This window comes from Eublepharis macularius, chromosome 2 (genome assembly GCF_028583425.1).
Source record: "Eublepharis macularius isolate TG4126 chromosome 2, MPM_Emac_v1.0, whole genome shotgun sequence".
NCBI classification, from domain to species: Eukaryota; Metazoa; Chordata; class Lepidosauria; order Squamata; family Eublepharidae; genus Eublepharis; species Eublepharis macularius.
Window position 1 is genome coordinate 12,635,742 of NC_072791.1, and position 24,330 is coordinate 12,660,071.

The 24,330-nt window shown below is 40.0% G+C and overlaps 1 protein-coding gene across 1 annotated transcript in view; it reads right to left on the reverse strand.

Annotated features, from left to right (window-relative positions):
• Window positions 1-3,107: 3,107 nt before the first annotated feature.
• The window catches only part of C2H14orf39 (chromosome 2 C14orf39 homolog), a 61,766-nt gene continuing 40,543 nt past the window's right edge, over window positions 3,108-24,330 (reverse strand). Inside the window, exons 11-17 of the mRNA XM_054972073.1 lie at window positions 21,786-21,865; window positions 18,824-18,909; window positions 15,016-15,034; window positions 11,552-11,691; window positions 9,226-9,357; window positions 3,773-3,834; window positions 3,108-3,295 (exon numbers count right to left, since the gene is read on the reverse strand). Coding sequence (XP_054828048.1) covers window positions 3,108-3,295; window positions 3,773-3,834; window positions 9,226-9,357; window positions 11,552-11,691; window positions 15,016-15,034; window positions 18,824-18,909; window positions 21,786-21,865 — 707 coding nt within the window. The remainder of the gene's footprint in view (window positions 3,296-3,772; window positions 3,835-9,225; window positions 9,358-11,551; window positions 11,692-15,015; window positions 15,035-18,823; window positions 18,910-21,785; window positions 21,866-24,330) is intronic.

The following is a 24,330-nucleotide window of genomic DNA, read 5'->3' on the forward strand; positions in this document are numbered from 1 at the left end:
AATTCTGAGGGAAGCAGCCAACAATCCAGGTGTGCTCTCTAGAGGTCGAGCATCCTTTCCATCATTATTTGTTGTCATGAAAAAAGCACATGTCTACCAATAACCCACTGATTCTTTTACTATAAAGGTGTGTTTTTTTAAAAAAGAAGAAGCTTATTTTCTCTGAAGAGGGTTTTTTTGGCAATAGTTTTGCCTGTGGGCCAGTGACTATCTGAGTTCACTTCTGCTCCCTTGTTCAAGAAAGTGAAATATATAAAATTTTAAATTAATATTCTGTGTGTGTAGGGGAGAGGGTACCTAACCTGCATTGTTTGCACCAGCAACATCTGAGGTACTACTGTGTCCCTTTGAAGAAGAACACATTTTATTGTTTAATTAGAATATTTGTATGTGGCCTCTCTAGATATCTTTCAGAAGTCAGATAACTATAAACAAATAAAAGTGCAAATTAATGCAACAGGTTAAATTAATGTAACATAACTAACCCCAACAGCAATAAAATCACTCAAGTCTAGAATCTTAAAACCATCAGCCAGATAAACCAATAGCGACATAAAATAATAGTGACATAAAGTAAATCATAAAAACATCAAGCAAGAGAAAAGATCTACCTGTTACCCACAATTCCATGAATCTTTTAGCTGAATGCAGCTGTTAGGGCTACAAATTTCAAGAGGGAGATCCAAGTGGGAGGGTGGAGGGGGGCTTTTAATTCCTCCCATGCCGTTTCCCTACCAAAACCCCAAAGCTGCCGCTATGCCTACTGGGGAAACCTTTCATTACAAGCACCCAGTTAAAGTCTGTCCTTTTTATGTTGCTGCTCACTGCGCACACATACATGGTTGAAAGACAACAGCAAACACTGCCTATCATCAGAAGAGGCTCAAGTATGGCATTTGTTTCTATTATTCCCCAGCCTGCGGTGGTGCCTGAATGCCAAGGTATGCAAGCAAAACGTTTGCCTCTGTGGTCAGCGGATGTCACATCAGAAAATGGAATATCTCAAACAAGCAGCAACCACTGTGTATATCGAATCAAAAACCTTCAAAAGCCCTCTTTGGAAAGACAGACCTAACATCACAGTCCTTTTCAGTGGCAGCGTATGTGTGTTGACTGGAAAAAAACCCTGTCAGTTATATATCTGCGGTAAAATAACAATGGCAACACAGTTGGTTCTCTTGACCTTCCTTGTGTCTTTGGGATATGGCATTTGTTTGCCACTGCTGTCTTCTTGCACGAGCCATATCTAAAGCCTAAACTATTTTCAGAATGTAAAGTTTTCGGAGTTCTTGGAGGGGGGAGCACTTTCTGAAAGGCTAACATAAGGGGGGAAATCTGGTGCGTACAAACAGCATAAATATGGTTCCCTTTGGATTCTTGCCGGAGTATACTCTGTAAAGACCATTGCTTTCTCTTCTACTTCTTCAAGCTATGAATGCAGAGCCCAGTCACTTCCTCTTGGCTCATTAATGTATTTGGGGATTCCAAAGAGGAGAGGAAGAGACATTAATCTTTATTTGATGCCATTGACTAAAAAGGATTAGCCAACTCTTCCTTACTAATGTAATCAGCCTTATAGTACAGTGGACTACAGCCATCAAATAAAGTCTATATATTCCAATTTCTTACAGTAAGTAGCAGTTAAAGCTTACTCCTTTGAAATGCTTACTGTAATGCATAAAGATCATTGCCTTGTGACACAACAATTATTTTATTTTACCACAATTATACTCTGTAGGGCGTTGCTTCAGTTGGGGTTTTTTAGAAGCATGACAGCTGAATTTTTCACGAATATTGGATATAGGAAGAAAGTTGTGCTGTTACAACTTTTAATTAGTTTTTTGCTGTACTAGTTGCAGTACACCTGGTGCTTTAATGAGCTGATAATAAACCCAAAAATTTATTTATTTATTTATTTACTTGTTTGTTCGTTTATAGTCTACTTTTCTCTCTGTGAATCAAGCCGGATTACACAATATAAGTCATTACAATCAAAACGAAAATTTGTTCATGGAAAATATAATTAATCTATAGAATTTGTTGTCAGAAAATATGATGGATTCCATTAACTATTTGTGTATTTTAAGGGCTAGATGAATCCATGAAAGTTATCAAGAACTATTAACTATGACAAGTTAAATGGTTTCCATCTTCAGAAGCAATATAATAGCATATTTCATGGTTTTAGAAATCTGCAAAGTAGTTAGTACAGAAGTTTGATTGGAACAGATACAGCACAGATTGGAAATGAAGACAGAGGTCTGCCAAAATCTTTTATCAACACCTGGCCAAGTAAACACACCAGATCTAGCTTCAGTCAAGCTCTAATCCTGACCTGACCCATAAGCTTCACATAGGCTTCTCCCATAACTCAGCAGGCAGCTTCCAAATTCATCAGCTATCATCTTTACCTTGTCCTTGACTTACCAGTTTCTATCCTGACTTTGCCTGCCAGGGCTTCACGCTGTTTGCCCCACCCAAAGACTTAAGGGTATAGCAGTGAAGTTTGTGGATGGACCTCATTTCTCTTCCAACCTTCCCTGTCCCATTCCCAATCTCAGAGCTTTTGTTGCTCAAAAGCATATGACACTATATAATGATGTTTTTAAAACAAAAGAGATTTTTTAAAAAGAAGAGTTAATTGGCTAAATGTTTATGCAAACTCCTTTTTAGTCCATAGAGAAATGTTTATTGGGTGTGAAAACAACTTTAATGTGGTGATAGTAAAAATATATCACAAGGAATTATAAAAAAACTCTGAAAGTAACTACTACAATGGCAAACATTCTCTTGTTGTAACATATAACAATATTTTGCTAGTTTCAAAAAACAATATATGAACTGTTCAGTTCTTAATAAATAACACTGAAACTATTGGCAAGGCTACTTTGAAAAGAAGCTTTTCAAGGAGATTGCATGTGTTTCATAAAGTAAAACTTAACCAAAATTTTTAATGAACTAAGCAGTTCTAATCTCTTTAAACAGACTCATTTAAAAATGATACAGCTGGATGCAAAAAGGTCACCACTTGGATGAAAATACTGATGTTCTATTTTTATCTTCTTTGGGCAGGAAGATAAAATGTTTGCCACAGCTATTAAAAATCATTAAAAAAGTGAAAATGCCTTTTTACTTTGTGAGGAAGACTGAAATCCTTTTTGAGAAGCAGGCTGGGATCCAAAAGCAAAGGGAAAACTGAAGTTGTCTTTGCCATCTTGAAAAATTTGAACGGAAGAACACGATGGAAAAGAAAAGGCGAATGAATCCTCACTTTCCATTTTCCCAAATAAATCTCCTTGAAGGGAATAATATTTTGAATTAAAAGTTGGTTTTACAAAATAACAGTCAACTCCTATTATTGCATTTACAGGAGGAGGTATCTGAACAGTAATAATTTTATTATAGAAATAAATGGCTAAAGATTAGGACAGTTACTATTTCTTAGATGATGGACCAAAATTTGCATTTAGGGCATATGTTGGTTCTCTTACATTAAAGGATAAGTGTTTATGAAAAACTGTACCTTCAAATGATCAGACAGCAGCTGTGGGAACAAGGGGGGAAAGAAATGGGGGAAGGACTGGGGGACAGATAAAATAGGTAGACAACAGCTGCTAAGCCTAAGAGCTCCAGCATGTGGTAGTTACAGGGACCAGTTTAAATACTGGGCCAAAGGAGTGAAGCTGTAGGGAGGCTGCCAGTATGCCTGTTATCAGTAATACAGGAATGCATAGAAACTAATGGTAAAATTTCTTTCATTGTAAAAGCTTACCAATAGATTCGTGTGGGGAAACAGGGTTTAGATTTCCAGCAGAATAGTTTTTGCCTATCTGAAACATAATAATGATGCATTTTAATAGAACATTTATTACTGCATGATTATAATTAAATAGTATAAAGAGTTAATTAGAAAATTAAGAAATACTTTATAAAACTGATTATTTAAAAGTTCTGAATATCAAAGTGTAGAAAATGTTGCAAGATAATAAAAGACGCTGTTGCAGAGATTTTCAGGATATAAACTTTTGAGAGTCAAAGATCCCTTCATCAGATACGAGTAGGAATGGAGATCCCTGAGCCTTTATATCCCCACCAGGAGGTGGGATGAATGAAGCAAAGAAGGGAGTCAGGAAGTAATGATACAATGCAGTCTGGTTAGAGCAGATATTAGCATCTGTAGTGAGATTTTATTTATTTATTTACATTATTTATAGTCTGCCTTTTTCACTGAGACTCAAGGAGGATTACACAGTGTTAGTGAGAGTCTAGCTACATGAGACATCTGACACATGAAGAACAAATGTCAGGAGATGCAATGTTACCAGGGAAGGCTAGTTTAAAAAGACCGAGCCGGAGGCAGGGCAAAGTATACACTGCTCCAGCCCATTTCCATTCCTCACTGCCCTCTGGTTGTGATCCCACACAATTTTAGACAGGAGAAATGAAATTGACAGAGCCTTCAGGGAGGTGAAGATGATATTAACAAACCCTCTGAGGAGCAGTCTCTGTGGGCTCTGTCTTTTTAAACTACACTTCCAGGCAAACATTGCATCTCCCTACACTTGACAAACATGCACTGAGGCCTCTCATGTAGAGAGACGCTTAGCACAGTCAATTTCAAGAACATTTCAATAAACAATGTAATGGGTCTATAAATGCAAATCTGCAAAGATTTAAAACCAGCAGAAATCCAGTACAGAGTCCTATGTCTCTGTACAGCCCCATGGTTTTATTGTTCTTCCTAGCATGGACATGGACTCTGGTACCAGAGCCTGCAATAAACTATGATACCAACCCTGTCCCCAGATGCAAGAACTTGCTTTTCCCACCTTTCCAGGATCCTTGACTAGCTGCTAGGAATTTCTCAACCAACCCAGAGTTGGAAACTCTAGGGGATGGCTCAGACCTGTCATTGGTAATCAATGTCTGCTCATTGATTGTCTCCTTCTGCAGTGCTGCCCTTTGGTGGGATGAAGCAAAGGGTGAGCCAATGCTCATTGTTGGTGCCGTGGAGTTCAGTGGCCTTGAAGTGCTGGCTTGTAACAATGCAGGGGCTACTCAGCTGGGCTTGCACCTGGGCCATTTTCACTTCCCAGCACCCTCCTACTGCTCCGTAAGAGCATAGACTTTGGTTTGCTCTAGTATTGATCCTTGACACCTCTAGATAAGGCCAAACCAAACGTGAAATGCAGCCAGGAAATCTATATCTTTTTCCTTGCAAGCAGAAAAGAAGTTTGGAGAGTAGGCAAACCCAGCATAATGCCCTTTTGGGAGCACAACACACAACTGCTTACTGCATCTAATTTCATTTTCAATTTGTTCAGGAGGGAATTTTTATAAAATTTTATACACTTCTAAACATAAATTCTCACTGGGTGAAGACAACGATTACTTGTTGAGTAAAGAAGTATTTCCTTTTGTCTGTTCTAAATCTATTGCCCATGAGATTAATTGGGTGCCCCTGACTTCTAATATTATGGTAGAGGGAGGAAAAGCTCTCTCTATCCACTTTCTCCACCCCTTGCATAATTTTGTTAACCTCTGTCATGTCTCCCCTTAACCATCTCTTTTCCAGACTGAAAGGTCTGAGACACTTCAGCCTTTCCTCACAGGAGAAGTGCTCCAGCCCCTTGATCATCTTGGTTGTCCTCTTCAGTACTTTTCCAGCTCTGAAATATCCTTTTTGAGGTGCAACAACCAGCACTGCACACAGTATTCCAAATAAGGCTGCACTATAGCTCTGTGCAAGGGTATTACAATACTGATCATTACATTTCCAATCTCTTTCCTAATACTTCCAAGTGCAGTTTGCCTTTTTTGCCACTATTGCATACTGAGATGACCTTTTCATCAAGCCTACTAATGCAGCCCCAAGACATCTTTCTGCCTCAAACAATTCAGACCACACCAGTGTACATTTAAAGTATGTGTGGGGGTGGGCGGGGGGGTTGTTCCTATCTGCATCACTTTACTAACGTTGAACTTCATTTGCACTTACAATCATGAATCAGCTAGCAGAGTCACCAGCGCAGGTACCAGGCCCTGCAACAGACCCAGATGCCAGCTCTGCCCTTATATCTACCCAGGAAATACAATTACAGGACCCAATGGCATCAACTATACTGTCTCTGGCTCTTACAGCTGCTCATCCTCCAATGTGATATATGCCCTCATGTGCCAACAATGTCCATCTGATGTATTGTCCATCTGCTCTGTACATTGGACAAACCAGCCAACCTCTACGCAAAAGAATAAATGGACACAAATCTGACATTAGAAATGGAAACGTCCAGAAACCAGTGGGAGAACACTTCAATCTACCAGGACATTCCATCAAGGACTTAAAGGTCACTGTAGTTCAACAGAAACCTTTCAAAAACAAAATCCAACGGGAAGCTTCTGAATTGGAATTCATATGTAAATTTGACTCAGTCAAGCTGGGATTGAATAGAGACTATGAATGGTTATCTCATTATCAGAAGTAACTGACTTCCTTAACAGAAGCTACTGTTTGCATCTACTCCTCCCTCCTCTCTCCACCTATAGATCTGACCAGTTTCTTCTAGCCCTCCATGCATCTGACAAAGAGAACTGTGATTCTCGAAAGCTTATGCTACAATAAAGTTGGTTAGTCTTAAAGGTGCTACTGGACTCTTTTTCATTTGCCACATAGTTGCTTGCTTACACAATTTAGAGAGATCTTACCATAGTTTTTCACACTCCACCTTGGTTTTTATTATCCTGAGTAATTTGGTATCATCTACCCCCAATTCCAAATAATTTATGAACAAATTAAATAGCACCAGTCCCAGTACTGATCCTTGGGACCCCACTGCTTACGTCTTTGTGGGTGAAGACTGTGATTTCAAGGGGAATGCTAATAATTTCAGACATACTCCAAGGGACTGGACATTCCAACAGGCTGAGGAGATCCTGTTTTCCAGCTAACTCCAAATGAATAGACTTTGATTATCACCCATAAGGCTATACAAAAATCCAAGGAGGAAATTTTTTCCAGAATAGCATGACAAGAATATATTCACATGAATAATGTGCCTATTAGATTGATGTAAATAAATTAAGCACATAACTGTTCATGTTTATTCTGTGTTTTACTGCTGAGAATGTTAGTATTCTTTTGCAGATATTATGACATCATGAGCTGGATCCGTAGAATCTAGCCAAGAAATTTTGTAAATTATTTTAGCACATGGTTCTGTATGTTTTAACAGCGGCTGATTCCGCATACGTTGGATAATGCACTTTATCAGTCGTTTGAGGTGGATTTTTTGTTCCGCACACAAAAAAATCCATTCCAAATGATCTATAAAGAGGATTGGAAGTGCATTATCCAACGTGTGTGGAATCACTCAAAGTGTTAGTGAAATTCCTCAGAGATTTGTTCAATGTCCAAATATACGTGGACAATTATTCATAATGGAAGGCATGCAGTTGCTACCCAAAAAGTTATGCTGTCTTCTCACAACATGTAGTTTTTCTTACTTTGTGATGTGGTATTTTTATATCATGCATTTCTTCACTTCTGCTTCATATTATTGATGAGTGCAAAAATGCAGTGTGACTATATCACGTCATGGATAAGTTAAATGACTTACTACTCCTGCTACTACTACTACTACTACTACTACTACTACTACTACTTTTTAAAAGGTAAAGGTAGTCCCCTGTGCAAGCACCGTTTCATTACAATCTCAGGAGGATGGAAGGCTGAGTCAACCTTGAGCCGGCTAGTTGAACCCAGCTTCCGCCAGGATTGAACTCAGGTTGTGAGCAGAGCTTGGACTGCAGTACTGCAGTTTACCACTCTGCGCCCGGGGCTCCTAACAACAACAACAACAACAACAACAACAACTGCATTTATATACCATTCTTCTAGATAGATTGGTACCCCATCCAGAGCTGTGAACAAAGTCAGTGTTATTATTATCCCCATAATACAGATGGGGAGCTGGGGCTGAGAGGAGCAGTCCACCCAGGGCCACCTACTGAACTCATGGCAGTTATGGGATTCGAATCAGCAGACTATTGATTTGCAACCCAACCACTTAACCATTAAGGGAGAGCATGACATGGGAATACTGACTATAACAGCAGCCTACTGTCTGCTGTAATCTGTAGCCTTGACTTCCAAGGGATAAGCATAACACTTCACCTCCAAAACATTTTTCTGTGTTTATGAAAACTACAGATTAAATTCGAGATAGGTAAAAATTTTGGTAGTCATTCTGCTCCCGGCACAATCCTTTCAGCATCCTAACCTGAACCAACCATCCACATGCAATTTCATTATTGGCAAGTGTTTGTGAAAGAGTCATGCCTTTGACCATGAATAAAAAAGCCTAAATAGAAGAAAAAGCCCCTATGCTCCTATGACAAGATAGATGATGAGAAAAGAGAGGGATTGTGCTTCATAGAGCATCTGCTTTGCATGCTGAAGATTCCAGAGTCAGCAGGGCCAGATCGATGGGGGGTGGTGGTAGGGGGGGTAGTCTGCCCCCCCATGCCATCAAAGAGGGGGCGCCGGGTGCAGCTGCCAACCGCTGGGAACACGTGGGTGGCTGAGCAGAGGGCTAGGAGCCCATCAGCGCCATTCGCCTGCCCCAAGGGCAGGGAGCGCACGGCAAGCCTACGTGGCAAGCTGGCTGCTCCGGCGTGCTGTAGAGCTGGCGGCGGCAGCACGGGTGGCTGGGAGGCCGCCCGCACCATTCACCTGCCCTGCAGGACAAGGGGCGCACGACAAGCTGGCCACCCCCTCAGCGGGGCAGCCGAATGACACGGGCGGCCTCCCAGACACCTGCGCTGCTGCTACCAGCTCCGCAGCATGCCTGGGCAGCCGGCTTGCGATGCGCGCTGCCCTGTGCGATGACATCCAGGGGGGGCAGACTTGGGTTGCCCTGGGCACCGGCAACCCTAGATCTGGCCCTGAGTGTCAGTCTTCAGCATCTCCAATTAAAAGGATCAGGAGTCGGTGATGTGTTTGAGATCTCTACCAGAGACTCCGGAGATCCAATGCCAGCCAGAGTACATAATTCTGATCTTGATAGACCAATGGTCTGAGTGTACGGCAGTTTCACTTGTATAAAATATTGTAGAAGCAATCTAATCCTCTCAGCAGGACCTGCCTAACTGTGCCCAATTTTAAGAATACTGTTCGCAAATTTTTCCAATCTGTTGATCTCCTGCTGCTGATAATTTAATGTTACCTGGTCTGGTGACTGTTCAGCTCCAAATGCAGAAGACTCAAAGAAATTAAATCCTGGTGACTTGGCATTAAAGCTAGAAAGAAAACAGAAACCTGGCGACTTTGACCTTGATCCTTCATTTTCTGTCTGAAGTCTGTTATAATGAAAAAAAGGGAAGCAATGAGAAGAAAATAAATTTATATGCTTAAAACTTCACTATGACAAATAAAGACATGCTTATTTTAAATTGACCTGAGTATCCTCTGGCTCTAATAATTACCTACTTCTGGCCAACCTCAGCATGATATCTCCGCTGGGCCTAGTGTTCAATTTTCTAAATGCTTTCATTTCGCAAATATTTCTATAACAGTCTAACTGAAAGTGAGGGAGTTTTTATGTAGAATAACCTGCTACAGTTGTGACATCTAACCCCAGAATGGTTCCCGGTCAAGCAACTTATCACTAAAGCTCAGTCCAGAAAAGACAGAGATAATGTTGGTTGATAATGAGGTGCCAGATAGATACAATGCTGTAGAGTTTGAGAAGATAGGTTGTTCTTGATGGGATTGCACTCTCCCTAAAACAGCAGGTTTGCAACTTGGAGGGCTATTAGGTTTATGTCTAGGGAACTGGGCTTAGGTCTTCTCTGCAGCAGTAGAACCTTTAGCCAACTATCCAGTTATGCCCCCTCCTTGAGAAAGGTGATTTGGCCAGTTTCTCATGCTCTGATCACTTCTATGCTAGACAATGGCATCATGCTTTACACGGGGCCTGCTTCTGAAGACTATTCAGAACCTTCAGTTAGTGCAGAATTTGTCAGCAAGATCACTAACCGGTAAAAATGATAGGGGGCATGTCTCTTGCCATACTGCTAAATGGCCTTCATTGGCCACTGAGTCATTTTTAGTGGTGGTTTGAATTCAAAATGATGGCTTTACTTCTAAAACTCTACAAAATTGGGAGACTAGGAGATAAACTACAAGAGATGAATTTCACAAAGACGTTCATGTGAAGGGAGTCACAATGTTAGCCAAGAAGCCAAGTTTTAAAAGTCAGATCGGAAGGCTCTGTGGATTTCCCCTATCTACAGAGCCGCAAAAATCACTCCTCAGAGGATTTGTTTATTTCCTCTTCATCTCCTAGAAGGGGAGGTGAAACTGACGGAGTCTTCGGGAGGCAAAGAGGAAATAAACAAACCACTTGAGGAGCAATGTTTGCAGGCTCTGTAGAGAGGGGAAATTGACAAAGCCTTCCGATCTGTCTTTTCAAACTCAGCTTCCCAGCTAACATCATGACTCCCTTCACGTGGGCGTCCTCGTGTAATTCATCTCTTGTAGTTTAGCGCTAGGAGACTTGAAGGACAACTTGCTTCCATCTGTACCAACCATTTACTGAGAGGCCCTGTTCAGAAGTCCTCTTCCATGGGCCCCTGCCTGCTAAACGGCTGTGAGAAGTCCCTACAGATGGCATTCTTTGCCATGGAGCATCAAAAAAACTTCGTACATTTGCAGTACTAGTTTAAGACTTTTAGTTTATTCCACCATTTTTGTTCATTAATTTGTATTTTATGTTTTAATCACTTTTGATTGCCTGGTTTTTAAGTAACTATTTTTTTCCTGCTGTGACGGTGCCATCCTAAGCAGAGTTACTCCAGTCTTAGGATTGCACTGAAAATCTGCTCAATAGTTTTACTGCTTCTAATTTATCTATCTACTGCTTTAAAATATTTTTCTCCCGGGTTCAGTTTAGTGTTACAGCCATTTTAACAAAAAAAACCTAACAACTGTTTGCAGAATTAATTACTATTCTAATTATTCTAATTATTATGCTAATTGCTGGTTGTTTTATTAATGTTGGCAGTTGTACTGATTTGAAATTTTTTAAAAAATATCATAAGGTACCTAGGATGTCACTGGCAGAGAGTAAAAATAATTTAAGCGAATAATGTGGTGACTTGTGAAAATATTCTTTTGGCTATTAGGATCCCCATTGGTGTCACAACTTCTGTAGCTTCATCTAACTTTGGCTGCAAGGATGCCCCATTGTAAGTCTCCCATTGCTAGCATAATATTAGTCTCCCATTATTGCATGGGTTCAAAAGTGGCCAGAATTTTGTAATATTGCAAAAAAATTAAGACAATTGCTCTCTTGGTCCCCATGATAGGAAGAAACACCATCTGTGCCAACAAGGATATGATATGAATCAATAAAGTGCATACTTTGCTTCTGTGGACCACTCAAAACATACCCAAAATCTGGGCTTTAATTGGAGTCAAGAGAATATTTGATGTCAAGAGCCTTGGAGGCGGGCAAAGTTCTTGAATAATATTGTAACTAAAAATACTTACAATTCAAATGGAGCTTCATTGGACTCAGGTGTCTTCACAGACAGATTAAGCTCAGGGGTTCTTGGAAAGTTTTCAGCATGTTCATCTCCTGAAGCAGAATTATGTCCAACTGACTTAATACTACATTCTGTCTGTCCATCCTGTTAAATGGAAATGTCAAATATAAGGCAGTGAATGGCATTTACAACTATAATAACACCATTTATGTTTTGGGGCTTTTTTGTAAAAGTAAGCAATTTTAATATCTAACTGTTAGGGAATTTCTATGACCCCTATTCTAAAAGATGTATGTATGAGCATTTATTGGAGTTGACCATTTGCACATAAGGCAAAAGTTATTCCTATGTAAGCAGATTCCTTCTGAGACTGTGGTTAGAAAGCCCTGTTGCAAGGACAGTATCTCTCTTGTTTTGACTTTGTACTCAAGAATTTACCTTGGATAAACACTCTCTCAGGAAGACACCCAAGATTCCTTTGTGGCACCAGACATGGAGCATGTTTATATTACAGAGAGAGTTTACTACCTTGTCAATCAGGCCTGTATTTGTGCCACGTCTCCTGAAGAATTTGATTCTGAAGAATTGTTTGTATCTAGTTTTGTATAACAATTTTATCTCTTTTCTGTAAACAATCGAAAAGTATATAAGATTCTCTGCTACGGCTGATCTTTATGCATATGTCGGAACATGGCACGGCATCTGGGTTTTATTATAAATAAAGCTCATTAATTCTTTACGGATCACTTTTGGTGTCTTAGTTAATTGTGGGTGATGGCTGTGGAGGAATGTAATCTGAATGCAGTTCATAAGATGGTCATACTGACAGTTAAGAAAGAAATGTTGGACTAAACATGAAATTTTTCTTCTCAGCAGTAGATGAATGGTACTGTGGTGATGTTTCTTCTCTCCTTCATTCCACCAGCAGGGCAATACAAATCCTTTCTAGCCGGAGGAACCCACACAGTTCTGGAGCACAATGCACCACAAACTACATTAAGTTTTAATAGCTCTACGTAAATAGATCCTTGCTTACAAACTGTATATAAAGAAAACAACAGAGAACAAGAGGATAGGACAGAGGATCACCACAAGCCTCCCAAATGACACTTCACAGAAAATCTGGGAACAACAGTGTTATGACCTTTACTTTTTTGGGGGGGGTAGATTTTTCTTTTAATCTTCCCCTTACACCCTCTGGGTAGTTAGCTGCCACCAGGAATATTATATTCCAATATGTTTTAATTAAGTTTTGCCTTTGGTAACGTTCCTAAATGTCAGGCTCCTTTGTGGTTCTATGTGGCCCTGAGGATAGGAATGGGATATAACACTGACAGCTACTCTGGGATATAACAAAACAAAATAAATGTTTATTTTTCAAGAAGCGTATTGGTTTCATAAAAGTAGTTCTTAGTTCTTAATGTTACTTCATTTAAACTCATTCACACAGATCTCTTGTAAGGCTTCACACACAGTTAGCCTCTTTCTTTAGGCTCTATATTTCTCTCACAGAAAACTCCTCAGGCAGCACACAGCTAGCCTCTCTTTCTCTTATTCACAGAAATATGAAACCTGCTCAGGCAGCACACAGCTGGCCTCTCTTTCTCTGACTCTCATCCACAGAAATATTAAACCTGCTCAGGCAGCACCCAGCTGGCCTCTCTTTCCCTGACTGGGTGTTCTTTCACAAACATGCTCAGTTCAGGTTCCACACAGGTTATATTTCTCTCATAAATACTTCAATATACTCAGGCAGCACACAGCTAGCCTGCTTTCTTCGGACTGAAACTTTTTTTCTCTTGCCCTGTCAGTCTCAAACTGCATTCACTCCGCCCACACTCTCAGTCATCAACCAATCATATCACTCACTCATCTCTCTCTTTCTCCCCTACTCTTCACCTATCTCACCAAGCATTTAAAGACATATGCACACATTTACTTGAAATCATTACAAACAGGGTAACTGTCCAATCCCATCCCAAACACAGCAAGATATCCTGGTTGGGGATACCTGTTGGCAGAGCGTCTATATAACAATAGCAACTCGAAATGATTAAAGAGTAAAGAAATTTTATTTAAGAACTAGCATACTTGATAGGAAAGGAAAGAGACAGAGCTATCTAGCTGACTGAGAGAGAGTGGATCCGAGACACTGATTTCTCCAACAATACCTTCCAACAAAACAAAAATAAAAAACATTCAAAATAAATTCAGTGTTTGTTGGAGTTCATCAATGGAGGAGGGTATTCTGGTGAGAGATGTTAAACAGAAGAACTGACATCTCAGAACTGGATCTTGTAAATTATGCCTTAACCCAATTGCTTTTGGTACTTTTAAAGATCTTCCTACCCATTGTTGATGGGTTAAATAAGATATCAGATTTGGGGGGGGGGGGTGTCAAGTTATGGATAACAGGCTATGGCAGATATACCCCTGTACCATTACTGCAAGAATCCAGGTTCTTGGTTAAAAGGCTTTATTCAGGAATCAGATCATTTCCACAGATATGTCCATAGGATTACTCAGAAGCAAGGTAAGCAACTAAGCTGTAACAGCAGTTTGACAGGAATACTCAAGACGTGTGAAAATCATTCGATTATAGAGCACAATTACTCCTTTCCCCCTCCCAATAGTAAAACATAACTTTTGGCGTGAACCAATCCCAAGAACTTCTCATATATTTTATCTATCAAGTCTACACACTAAGAAGGCATGAGATTAAAGCTGAAATACAGTAATTCATGGGAGCGAGCAGTGTACAAGGTCAGAAGCACTGAGAGCTTCAAAGCGTTAGATAAGACACCTGCAGCCTCAGAGAGTCTGTGAAATCAAGTTATGGTATTAGCAATATGACATCAGGATACAGCAACAGCAATGGTTTAAAATATCAGGTCAATATTAGACAATGGCATGGATGTATGGGTACAGACATGATGGGGGGGGGGGTAATCTCTCATGGATTTCAAGTATATGCCCATCTAGGTTATATTATTCCTGTTCCTTTAGATCCTACAACTTAAGACAAAAGAAAAAAATCTACAAAAAAGGCTCCCTTTTACTTTGGTGTGTTTAGGCATGGAACAAAAATATAGCAGCATAATTTCTTGGCTTGCAACATGGATTCAGCTTGCAACATGACTGAGAAAAAAGCCCCATCAATACAACTGTGATAAAGGAAATGAGGGTTGAAATCAGGGCTTTTTTTCAGCTGGAGTTCCGGAACCTCTTGAAAATGGTCACATGGCTGGTGGCCCTGTCCCCTGATCTCCAGATGGAGGGGAGTTTAGATTGCCGTCCATGCCACCAAGTGATGCGGAGAGCAATCTAAACTTCCCTCTGTCTGGAGATCAGGGGGCGGTGCCACCAGCCATGTGACCATTTTCTCCGAGGGCAACCCACTGAGTTCCACCACTTCTTTTCCCAGAAAAAAAGCCCTGGGCCCTTTTCACACTGCTTACTGGGACTCACAACGACGTGGAACATCGCGCTACAAACACAGAAAATGCGATTTTCCGCATTTGTAGCGTGATGTTCCGCGTCGTTGTGAGTCCCGGTAAGCAGTGTGAAAAGGGCCCTGGTTGAAATTATAGTTACCCAAAGCCAAACGTCCCAGTTTAGAACTGAAAGGGATAACTGTATAGGCTGAATGACTTTTTCTGTAAGAGCATTATGACACCAGGCAGATCATAAGGGATACCTATGAACAAACTGAAGTATGGCAGAGAAAAAAATTCCTTTATGGAACTTCTGTGCTGAAACTTCTGTTTATTTCTTTCATGGAGCTTAAGTGAGGATGACCAGAGATCAATCTAAACCAAGCAACAACCATAAGCTTGGTATTTTAGTATATTCGAACAAAAATCTTGTTCTCTACTTGTGTGGATAAGAGTCAAGCTCTTCTTAATTGTTAGCCAAATAATTTACTCCTTTGTTTGTGCGCCATCTTTGACACAGACTAGCATCCATTACTCCCTGCCAAGAGACACTAAACTGTATCTTTAGTCTTCCAGAAGCATTAAGCATTAAGACTGAAAGCATTAAGACTGAAAGCTCAGAATTCCACACTCTTTTAGATCAAGGACAAGCTACTGAATTAACCTGATCTTTCCGTATTCTGATTGTTGAAGTACTTTAGAAAGAAGTTATAAGGGGAGAAAAGAATATAAGGTATCTCAGCTCCCTTTCCTGTCAACTCCCACCTCCACATAAAAAACCCCAACTCTAAGCCAGGAAAGGTAAAGATCAGGAAAAGCTCTAGTACTGAGGTAAAATTAACAACACAGAAGAAATTCTGAAATTATCTGTTGTTGCACAGCAGGCAAGACCTGAACTGGGTGGGGAGGTCCCAGCTGAAGGGACTAACCTTCTAAACTGACTTAGTTCTGCCCATGGAGGGAGTAGGAGGAGTACACACTCAGTGCAGTACCAGCTCTCCTCACAAAAAGTCTACAAGATTTATTGTCGTGGAAAAGAACAACCCACTTATTTAAGCCACTCACTGAACTGTGAATTCCCAGATCTCAGCGAGGCCCAGCTCCTAGACTGGATTTGGGGCACAGGAATAATCCACTCCTCCACCATACAGATTTCTCAGCACAAAAGTCACAGAGGGGACACAATTTTGATTTGTGTTAGGCCAACATAGCCCCTCCTCAATCTAACATTTGCTCACATAGTCAATATTCAGAGTGGGCCATACATTAATTTAAACACAAGTACTTTAGAATAATTTGTGAATTTGGCTGGTAGTGTCTTCCAAAGTCAGTAAAAGAATGGTCACATTATAACCTTGCTGAAACAGGCTTGGATAAGACAGCCTTGAGTTTCCTGGAAGAAAAATGGAATATAAATGAAATAAATAATCACAATCTTCCTTCTTAGAAAAATGATGAGATATGAATCTGTTGTGAAGGAAATCTCTGGTAGGATGCAGGTGGCATTTCTGAATTGCATCCTCCTCAAAGGGCTGCTTTCAAAGGGGAAACATATAAGATAATTCAAGATATTGAAGTATATGTTATCAACACAATGTGATTGTACTTAGAACTGTAAAAATCTTCTAACGAGCTAACTAGGCGTTAATGCAATGAAAATAATTAGATAAAACAAATTTAAGGTTAAACTCACTTGAGTCACATATGCAAAATCTTTTGGTTTGTTGCCTTCTTCCCTTCTTATGATGTCAATCTCTTTTTCTGCTAATAGAAAATTGCTTACATTAATAATGTGCCTATGCCTTGTCAATCAGGTCATGTGAGATGAATATTTGAAAATCTGACCATTATTTCCAAACACTCATGTTCTTCCTAATACAAATGTTTTGAGAATGAAAGTACAATGGTGTGTTTCTCTTAAATCATTAAGGTTTCATTACACAATTTTTAAATTGACAATGATGAAATTAAAATTGTTCAAGATTTTCTATTCCTTGGCTTAATCATCAACCAAAAGGGAGACTGCAATGAAGAAACCAGAAGAAGATTGGAAGAGCAGCTGTGAGGGAGATAGAAAAGATCCTTAAACATAAAGATATATCTCTGGGGACCAAGATCAAGATAATCCAAACTATGGTATTCCCCATTGCCATATATGGATGTAAAAGTTGAACAGTGAAGAAAGCTGACAGGAAGAACGTTGATTCATTTGAAATGTGGTGCTGGAGGAGAGTTTTGTGGATACCATGGACAGCCAAAAAGACAAAAATTGAGTCTGAATTCTCCCTAGAAGCTAAAATGACAAGACTAAGGCTATCATACTTTGGTCACATCATGAGAAGACAAGATTCTCTGGAAAAGTCAATAATGCTAGGAAAAGTAGAGGGCAGTAGGAAAAGAGGAAGACCTAAAATGAGATGGCTGGACTCAATCAAAGAAGCCATGTCCTCCAGTTTGCAGGATCTGGGCAAGTCTGTTAATGATAGGACGTTTTGGAGGTCTTTCATTCATAGGGTCACCATAGGTTGGAGGCGACTTGACAGCACATACACACACACCATTATAAAGACAGCTCACAGAGTAATGTGCAATAATATGGTTATAGCTGAATATGGAGTGCCAATCAAGCCCTTGCTCCATCACTCTGAGAGCTATTAGCTGTCCTTTACCTTTGCTGGAAGCATAGCAACTAGTACTGGGATGCCCTAACCATTGCAAATAACATAAAATAGTGCAGGAACTGTGATTACTGGAGAGGCTCAATGGGTCTGTCAAAGAGGATTTACAGGCCTGATGTGGCCCAAATTTTTACATATTGAGAAATATCTTAAATAGGGTTGCCAGCTTTCAGGTTGAGAGGCTTGGGTTCGCCCAGAATAACAACTGATCTCCAGGCTACAGAGATCACTTTCCCTGGAGGAAATGACAACTTTAGAGGGTGGAATCGATGGCATCCTCTGAACTCCTCCCCAAGCTCCACCCCAAAATGTCCAGGAATTTCCCAAGCTGGAGTTAGCAACCTTCGTTTTTAAAGTAATATCCTATGGGGAAGCAAAAAAGCAGATGTATGTTAATGCTTTTTTTCTAATGTAAGTGATTCTAAATTGACTGGAAAGCATACAGATAAGGCAACCACAGCTTCAGCCTTGTTATACTCTGCTACTGCCACTTCATGCAATGTTGTCTCAGGTGATGACTGGCTATTCCTGACTGAACAGGGATGTTCTACGTTGCTGAGCTGGCCCAATCAATGCATATGATTGTGACAATGGCACAATACTGAAGATTCTATATTAGGCCAAAACAGTGAGTGGATGTTATCCTGGCAACCTATATTCTGGCACAAGAACCCACAGGATCAGGCATTCCATTATGTTAAAATCAAGAACTCTAAGCTATGCAATTTGTAGCTCATACAACAAACAAATATCGGGAGGAAATTTTGTATTTTTCTTTGCCTCAGCCGAATGAAACAATAGAATTGAAAATGCTTTGAAAAAAGGAAAACAAAACACTATATATTTACTCAACAACACTAGACACTATAGTTATATCTTCCGTTCTTTATTTAACAATAAACCACAACTTTTAAACAAATTTGCATTCAAGGAAAACACTATGTATTTACTAAACCATTTCCCTTTTAAATAGCATTTTCCATTCTGATGTTTCAGCAGTATTTTACCTGTTTCTGTAGCCTCTGTCTCCAACCACTCCTTGCTATTCATTTGCTTTGGATTAGCCAGCAACCTAAGATAGTAAACGGGATGATTAGTTTGCATCAGCTGCATTATCTCCATGCAAGAGACACACGTGAAAATAGGATTTGTCTGAAACATTACCTGAATTGTGTTTCTTTTTGCAAGCTTGTCATTGAGGTAACCTGGGCTGCTTTTGCATTGTAAGTTTCTGTGGTGTCATTACATTTCTGAAAGAAAGGACGTATTTCAAATGGAAGAAAATACAAAAAGATAACTTCAGACATGTCGACTTTTCCTTAGGATACACAAGTACAGCTCTCTTAATCTCTATTTATAGGTCATAATTTTCAAACAATATTTTTTGCTGCCGTCAGATTCCCTCCAGCTTGCCTTTTCCCCTCCGCTTTTTAATACATCAAATTGCTTACATTTTGTTTCAGCTCTGTATGTGATTTCTGCTTGTTTGTTCAAATTCCAGCATTCATACCTTATTGTATTGCTTATTGAACATCCTGGCCATTGATCATATTGACTTACACTCTGTAAACCTCCTTGAGTCTCAGAGAAAGGTGGGCTAGAAATAACACAGTCTAAAAATGCAGCCAAACTTATGAGTAGGAAAACCCAGATTCAAATCCCCAGGGCTCATTTCGAGGAGGAACGCACAGGAACGCAGTTCCGGCAGTTCCCCAAAGAGGTCACATGTCAGGTGGCCCCGCCCACCTGACTCTCAGCCATTTTTGGCCCGTTTCAGCCTGGATTGGGACCGAAACGGCCTGGATGGGGCCTCTGACGGGTGAACGATCACTCTCCTGCTCATCAGCGGCCCGATCCTGACCATTTTGGGCCCCTTTACAGCCATTTTCAGCCCCTTTTTGCCATTTTGGGCCCAATTTTGGCCCTGAATGGCCAGGATTGGGTCCAAAACAGCCAGAATAGGTGATGTCAGGAGGTGTGGCATACGCAAATCAGTTATGCTAATGACACATTTCCGGTGATGGCAAGGGTGTGGCATATGCTAATGAGTTATGCTAATGAGTTCCTCCCGCTCTTTTTCTACGAAATGACCTCTGCAAATCCCCATTCTACCACAAAGCTCACTTGAACTAGTCTCTGTCTCTCAGAATAACCCACTTCACAGGGCTGTTGGAAGGATAAAATTGGGAGGGGATTATGTGTGCCACCTAAGCTCCTTGGAGAATAGATGGGATAAAAATGTAATGAATGTTGAAATGAATAAGACTTCAATAGTTTCATTTTAGCTGGATCTTGCCCAAATTTACATAGCCAGTTTGGTCCCTTTCTTAAAAAGTGCCTCTAAGCTCACATTCTGCAGAATTATAGAAATGTAGGGGCCTTTCTGATAACCTCACACAGGCTATTCCATTATGTGGGAGCCATCACAGAGAATAGGCATGAATGGGCAGTTGCCAATTCCACCTGTTTGTAGGGAGGCACCTTCAAAAGGCCTTGTTCAGACAAGTACAGCTGCTGTAGTGAAACATAGCAAGAGAGACAGTCCAAGAGCTTTGTAGGTGATAATCAGAACAATGAATTGAACCTGGTACCTGTTCATTAACCAGTGGAGTGTCTGCAGAATGGAGGATGATATATTCTGTCTCCTCAGCGCCTAAATGTAGTCGGACTACAGCATTCTGTCCCAAGCGGAGTTTTCTAGTTGTCTTTAAGGGTGAACCCATGTAAAGTACATTACCGTAGTACAGCCTCAAGGTAATAGCATGGATCCATGTGGCTAGATCAGCTGCATCAGGATAGGGGGTGTCCCATCTTCCAAGCTAAGTGAAGTTGAGAGAATGCCTTTTTGCTGCTGAATTAGCTTATGTTCAGTTTGGAAGATTTTCCTGTATCTATTGAAGTCCCTTGTAAATGCTTTAATACCAAACCACAGGCAGAAACCTGTTTGTGGTATTTGACGGACCAAGTCTTTTAAATGCAAATATGCATACATTAATTTAGTTAAATATATTTAATTCTATCTTTCTATATTTGTGGTTTTTTAAAGAAAAAAAAGGATCTTGCTGCACTGATCCATACTTGTCTAACTTCTAGGATCATCTGTTTTAATGGCCTTTTCATGGAACTGCCCTTGAAGAAGATACGGAAGCTTTAGCTAGTGCACAATGTCAACTCTTGCCTCATCACAGATTCTAGATACAGGATCAAATCAGACTATTTAGCTACACTAATTGCCAGTTGACTTCTAGGCCCAATTCAGTGTGCTGGACCTGGCTCTTACCCTTTTAAGCCCTTTACAGTTTGAGAACCACATCTCTTAAAAAGCATCTTTCCCTGTGTAAGACTTTCTTTCTGTACCCATGACAGGTGAAGTGAGGATAGTTATGGCAAAAGACAGGGACATGATTGTTGTTGCTTGAAGGCTGTGGAACAGCTTACCCAAAGAGGTTTCCTCACAGCCTTTCAGGAGGGGGATTAAATCTGTCATTTCCAGAAGGCTTTTGATGCAGGTTTGCTATTTGCCCCCCAAAAGTGGGAAATTCCCTGCCCTTGATCATTTGAGAAGCAGGAGATAGAATGGGGGAAAGATACTGATGGCAACGTTCTAAAAAATCCCCCCATGTCTCTACAGTCTTTACCATCAACATTACAGGAAATTCCTAAAATATCACCCAGAAGTGGTATCACTGCCTTCTGAAGCTCCACCCTCAACAGGTACTGCCCCCCAATTTCCTAGCATTTGCTGGCGCAGGGCTGGGAACCCTAGCTTGGTGACTAGTTTTAATGATGTTTTGCACTGGGATTTCTGTGATGATACTCTGTTGTGCTACTCCTAGAAATTGCTCCTCTATTGCCTAGTTGGGTTCTTTTTAAAGTTATTTGGGTATGATTGGAATGATCACTAAAAGTTAACAGGCCTTAAGAGAAATGTCATATAAGTGCTTTAAATGAATAAAATAAACAATTAGACAGTTACTATTAGCTGTTCGATCTATTAAGTACTGACTTAAATAAAATTAAAGCATCTTAAGAATAATTAAAATAACACTTTACAAGATAAAAAAATTACTTGCATTAATCCTTTCATATTTTACCAATGGGCCTCATCTATTTTCCGTTTGTATACCTGTGTTTCATTTTCCACATGACTGAAATAAATACTGGTCACGGCTGAAAGCCTTGCAGAATTTTCTTTCTCCTGAACATCTAGATTATTTTAGAATAGATTAGTGGCCTTACAACATGCTATAGTTTAGATTCATTTCCAGACAAAACAAAGAAAGTTTATATTAAATCTGTATAAATAGCAACATGGTCATTTGCAGCGTTACCTGCTCAGGGCAAATCTGACATCATCTTAAGATATACATTTGAATTATTACTGGGATGGTCTGTGATACATACAGCAGAACTGAGAAAACAGAATAAGGCTCTGAGTTGTAGCAACCTTTTTGTGCAGATCATTCACGGTATTGAATGTAATATTCTTCTCCCTGTGGAAACTGTTTCCCTCCTTCCTCACTTTCATAAACACCTTTAGATTTTTCTACTCACTAGGAGTTTTTAGTGCATTCACTGTAAATAGTCTTTACAGAATTTTTATATATTCTTATATAACAGTACAGCATTATTCTTACATAAAGTAAGCTCAGAATCATTTGCCATAAAGGATGTCCATTAGAGATGGGCACGAGCTGGGAAAACTCTGAACCATGCAGTTTGTGGTTCGTCACATTTTATGAACCATGAACTTTCATGAACTTGCCCCAGTTTGCAAACTGGTTCGTTCATGAAAATGTCACTTTCGTGTCAGCAAAAGGTCTGCAGAGGGCCCATTCCCCCCCCCGTTGCCTAGGAAACTGATCGGTGCCTGGCTGTCTGCAGTGACAAACCGAAATACAAACCAAACAAACCGGGCTAAAATTCATTGCGTTTCTTGAGAAATAACTCCCACAAACCGCTGGTTCGCGAACCATGAACCGGCCCTGTTCATGTCGAACTTTGGTTCATAATTGGGTTTGTGCCCATCTCTAATGTCCATAGTGTCAGGGGGGAAAAGGTTAAAAATAGCTTTTCTTCAGAGGTGCAATGGATCTTGAATCAATAGAGAGTCAGCGCACGAGTTTAGCTTTTAAAAAACATTTACTTCTAAAGGAAAAGGGTCACAGGATTGCTACAAAATAACAAAATGCCTAGAGCTACATTTTCCCCTACTGTTTACAACAAAGAGCTGGGATAACAGAATGGAGAATCTTCTTCTTCCTCCTTCTTCTTGACCCTGAAAGAAAGTCACCTGACCTGTTGACCAATAACTGTTTACAAACACTCTCAAGTTTCCCGGGCTTGCAGATTATTGGCTTTGAGCCAGGTTCCCTTTCCAGGTCAATCTAAACAATAGCATGGTAGGTAAACACATTAACCCCATGATGACTGAATCTCAGACCTTGCAACACACATATATTCCAACACCCCTTCTCAAGGTCTAGCATGGAAGTCATTATGCATTCATATCTAACAAACATCATTTAACTTTTGTCTCAGCATTAGGATCAAACATATTCAACATTTCACGAAGACCCTGAAAGAAAGTCACCTGACCTGTTGACCAATAACAGTTTACAAACACTCTCAAGTTTCCCGGGCTTGCAGATTATTGGCTTTGAGCCAGGTTCCCTTTCCAGGTAGGTAAACACATTAACCCCATAATGACTGAATTTGAAATTTCAAAATTTGAGGACTGCTGAAATTAGGGCCCGGCAGGCCCTACTATCTTTTCGCTGGGCCTGCAAGTCAGAGTTGTTCTGCCAGGCATATGGCTGAGGCTGGGCCTCCGCCAGCCTGAAAAAAGGGGTGTATAAAATCTTAACCCTCCCTGTGAAAGCTGTCCACCATCCTGTTTTAAATGTGTTGTTTTGAATGTACATGAATTTTAATTGTATTTTTAATATGTTGTTATCCGCCCCAAGCCCACTCACGGGGAGGGCGGAACAGAAATCTGAAATAAATAAATATTTACATATTTTTCTCTCTCAAGAGATTAGGGGCCCAGCAAAAATGCATCTGTCAAGGCCAGGATGGGGAAACAGATGGGATCATGAAATTTTCATTTGTGTGATATGTGATATTTTACTAAATTGGACAAATTTTTACCAGTGCAACATTTGAAACCTATTCAGCATAGCATGATGTGGATATAGCCCACATTCATTTGAAATCAGCTTCAAAACTGATTGTTTTCCTTTCTCTTAAGAGGTTTAAATCAATTTTTCAATACATTTTACATCAATATTTATATGAGTACTACATCTATTCCCTGTTTATAAAACAATCATTACCACTTACCAGTACCCCCGGCAATACAATATCTAACAAGTTCTAACAATATATGTTATTAAAAAAAGAAAGACAAATAGAATGTTACAGTAGAAAAGAGCAAGCATCCAGTAGCACCTATAAGACTAACAACATTTGTGGTAGGTTATGAGCTTTCATGAGTCAAAGCTCACTTCTTCAGAATGTTAGAATGAATAAAATATGGAGCCAGTCTTCCTGTCTGTGTACTTTTCTTTTTATAGTGCAAAGAAATAAATTGTTACTTTCTGTATTCTAGTATAGTGATCTCCAGCCTGGCAGCTATGGGCACCATGGTGCCCACTGATAGATTTCCTAGT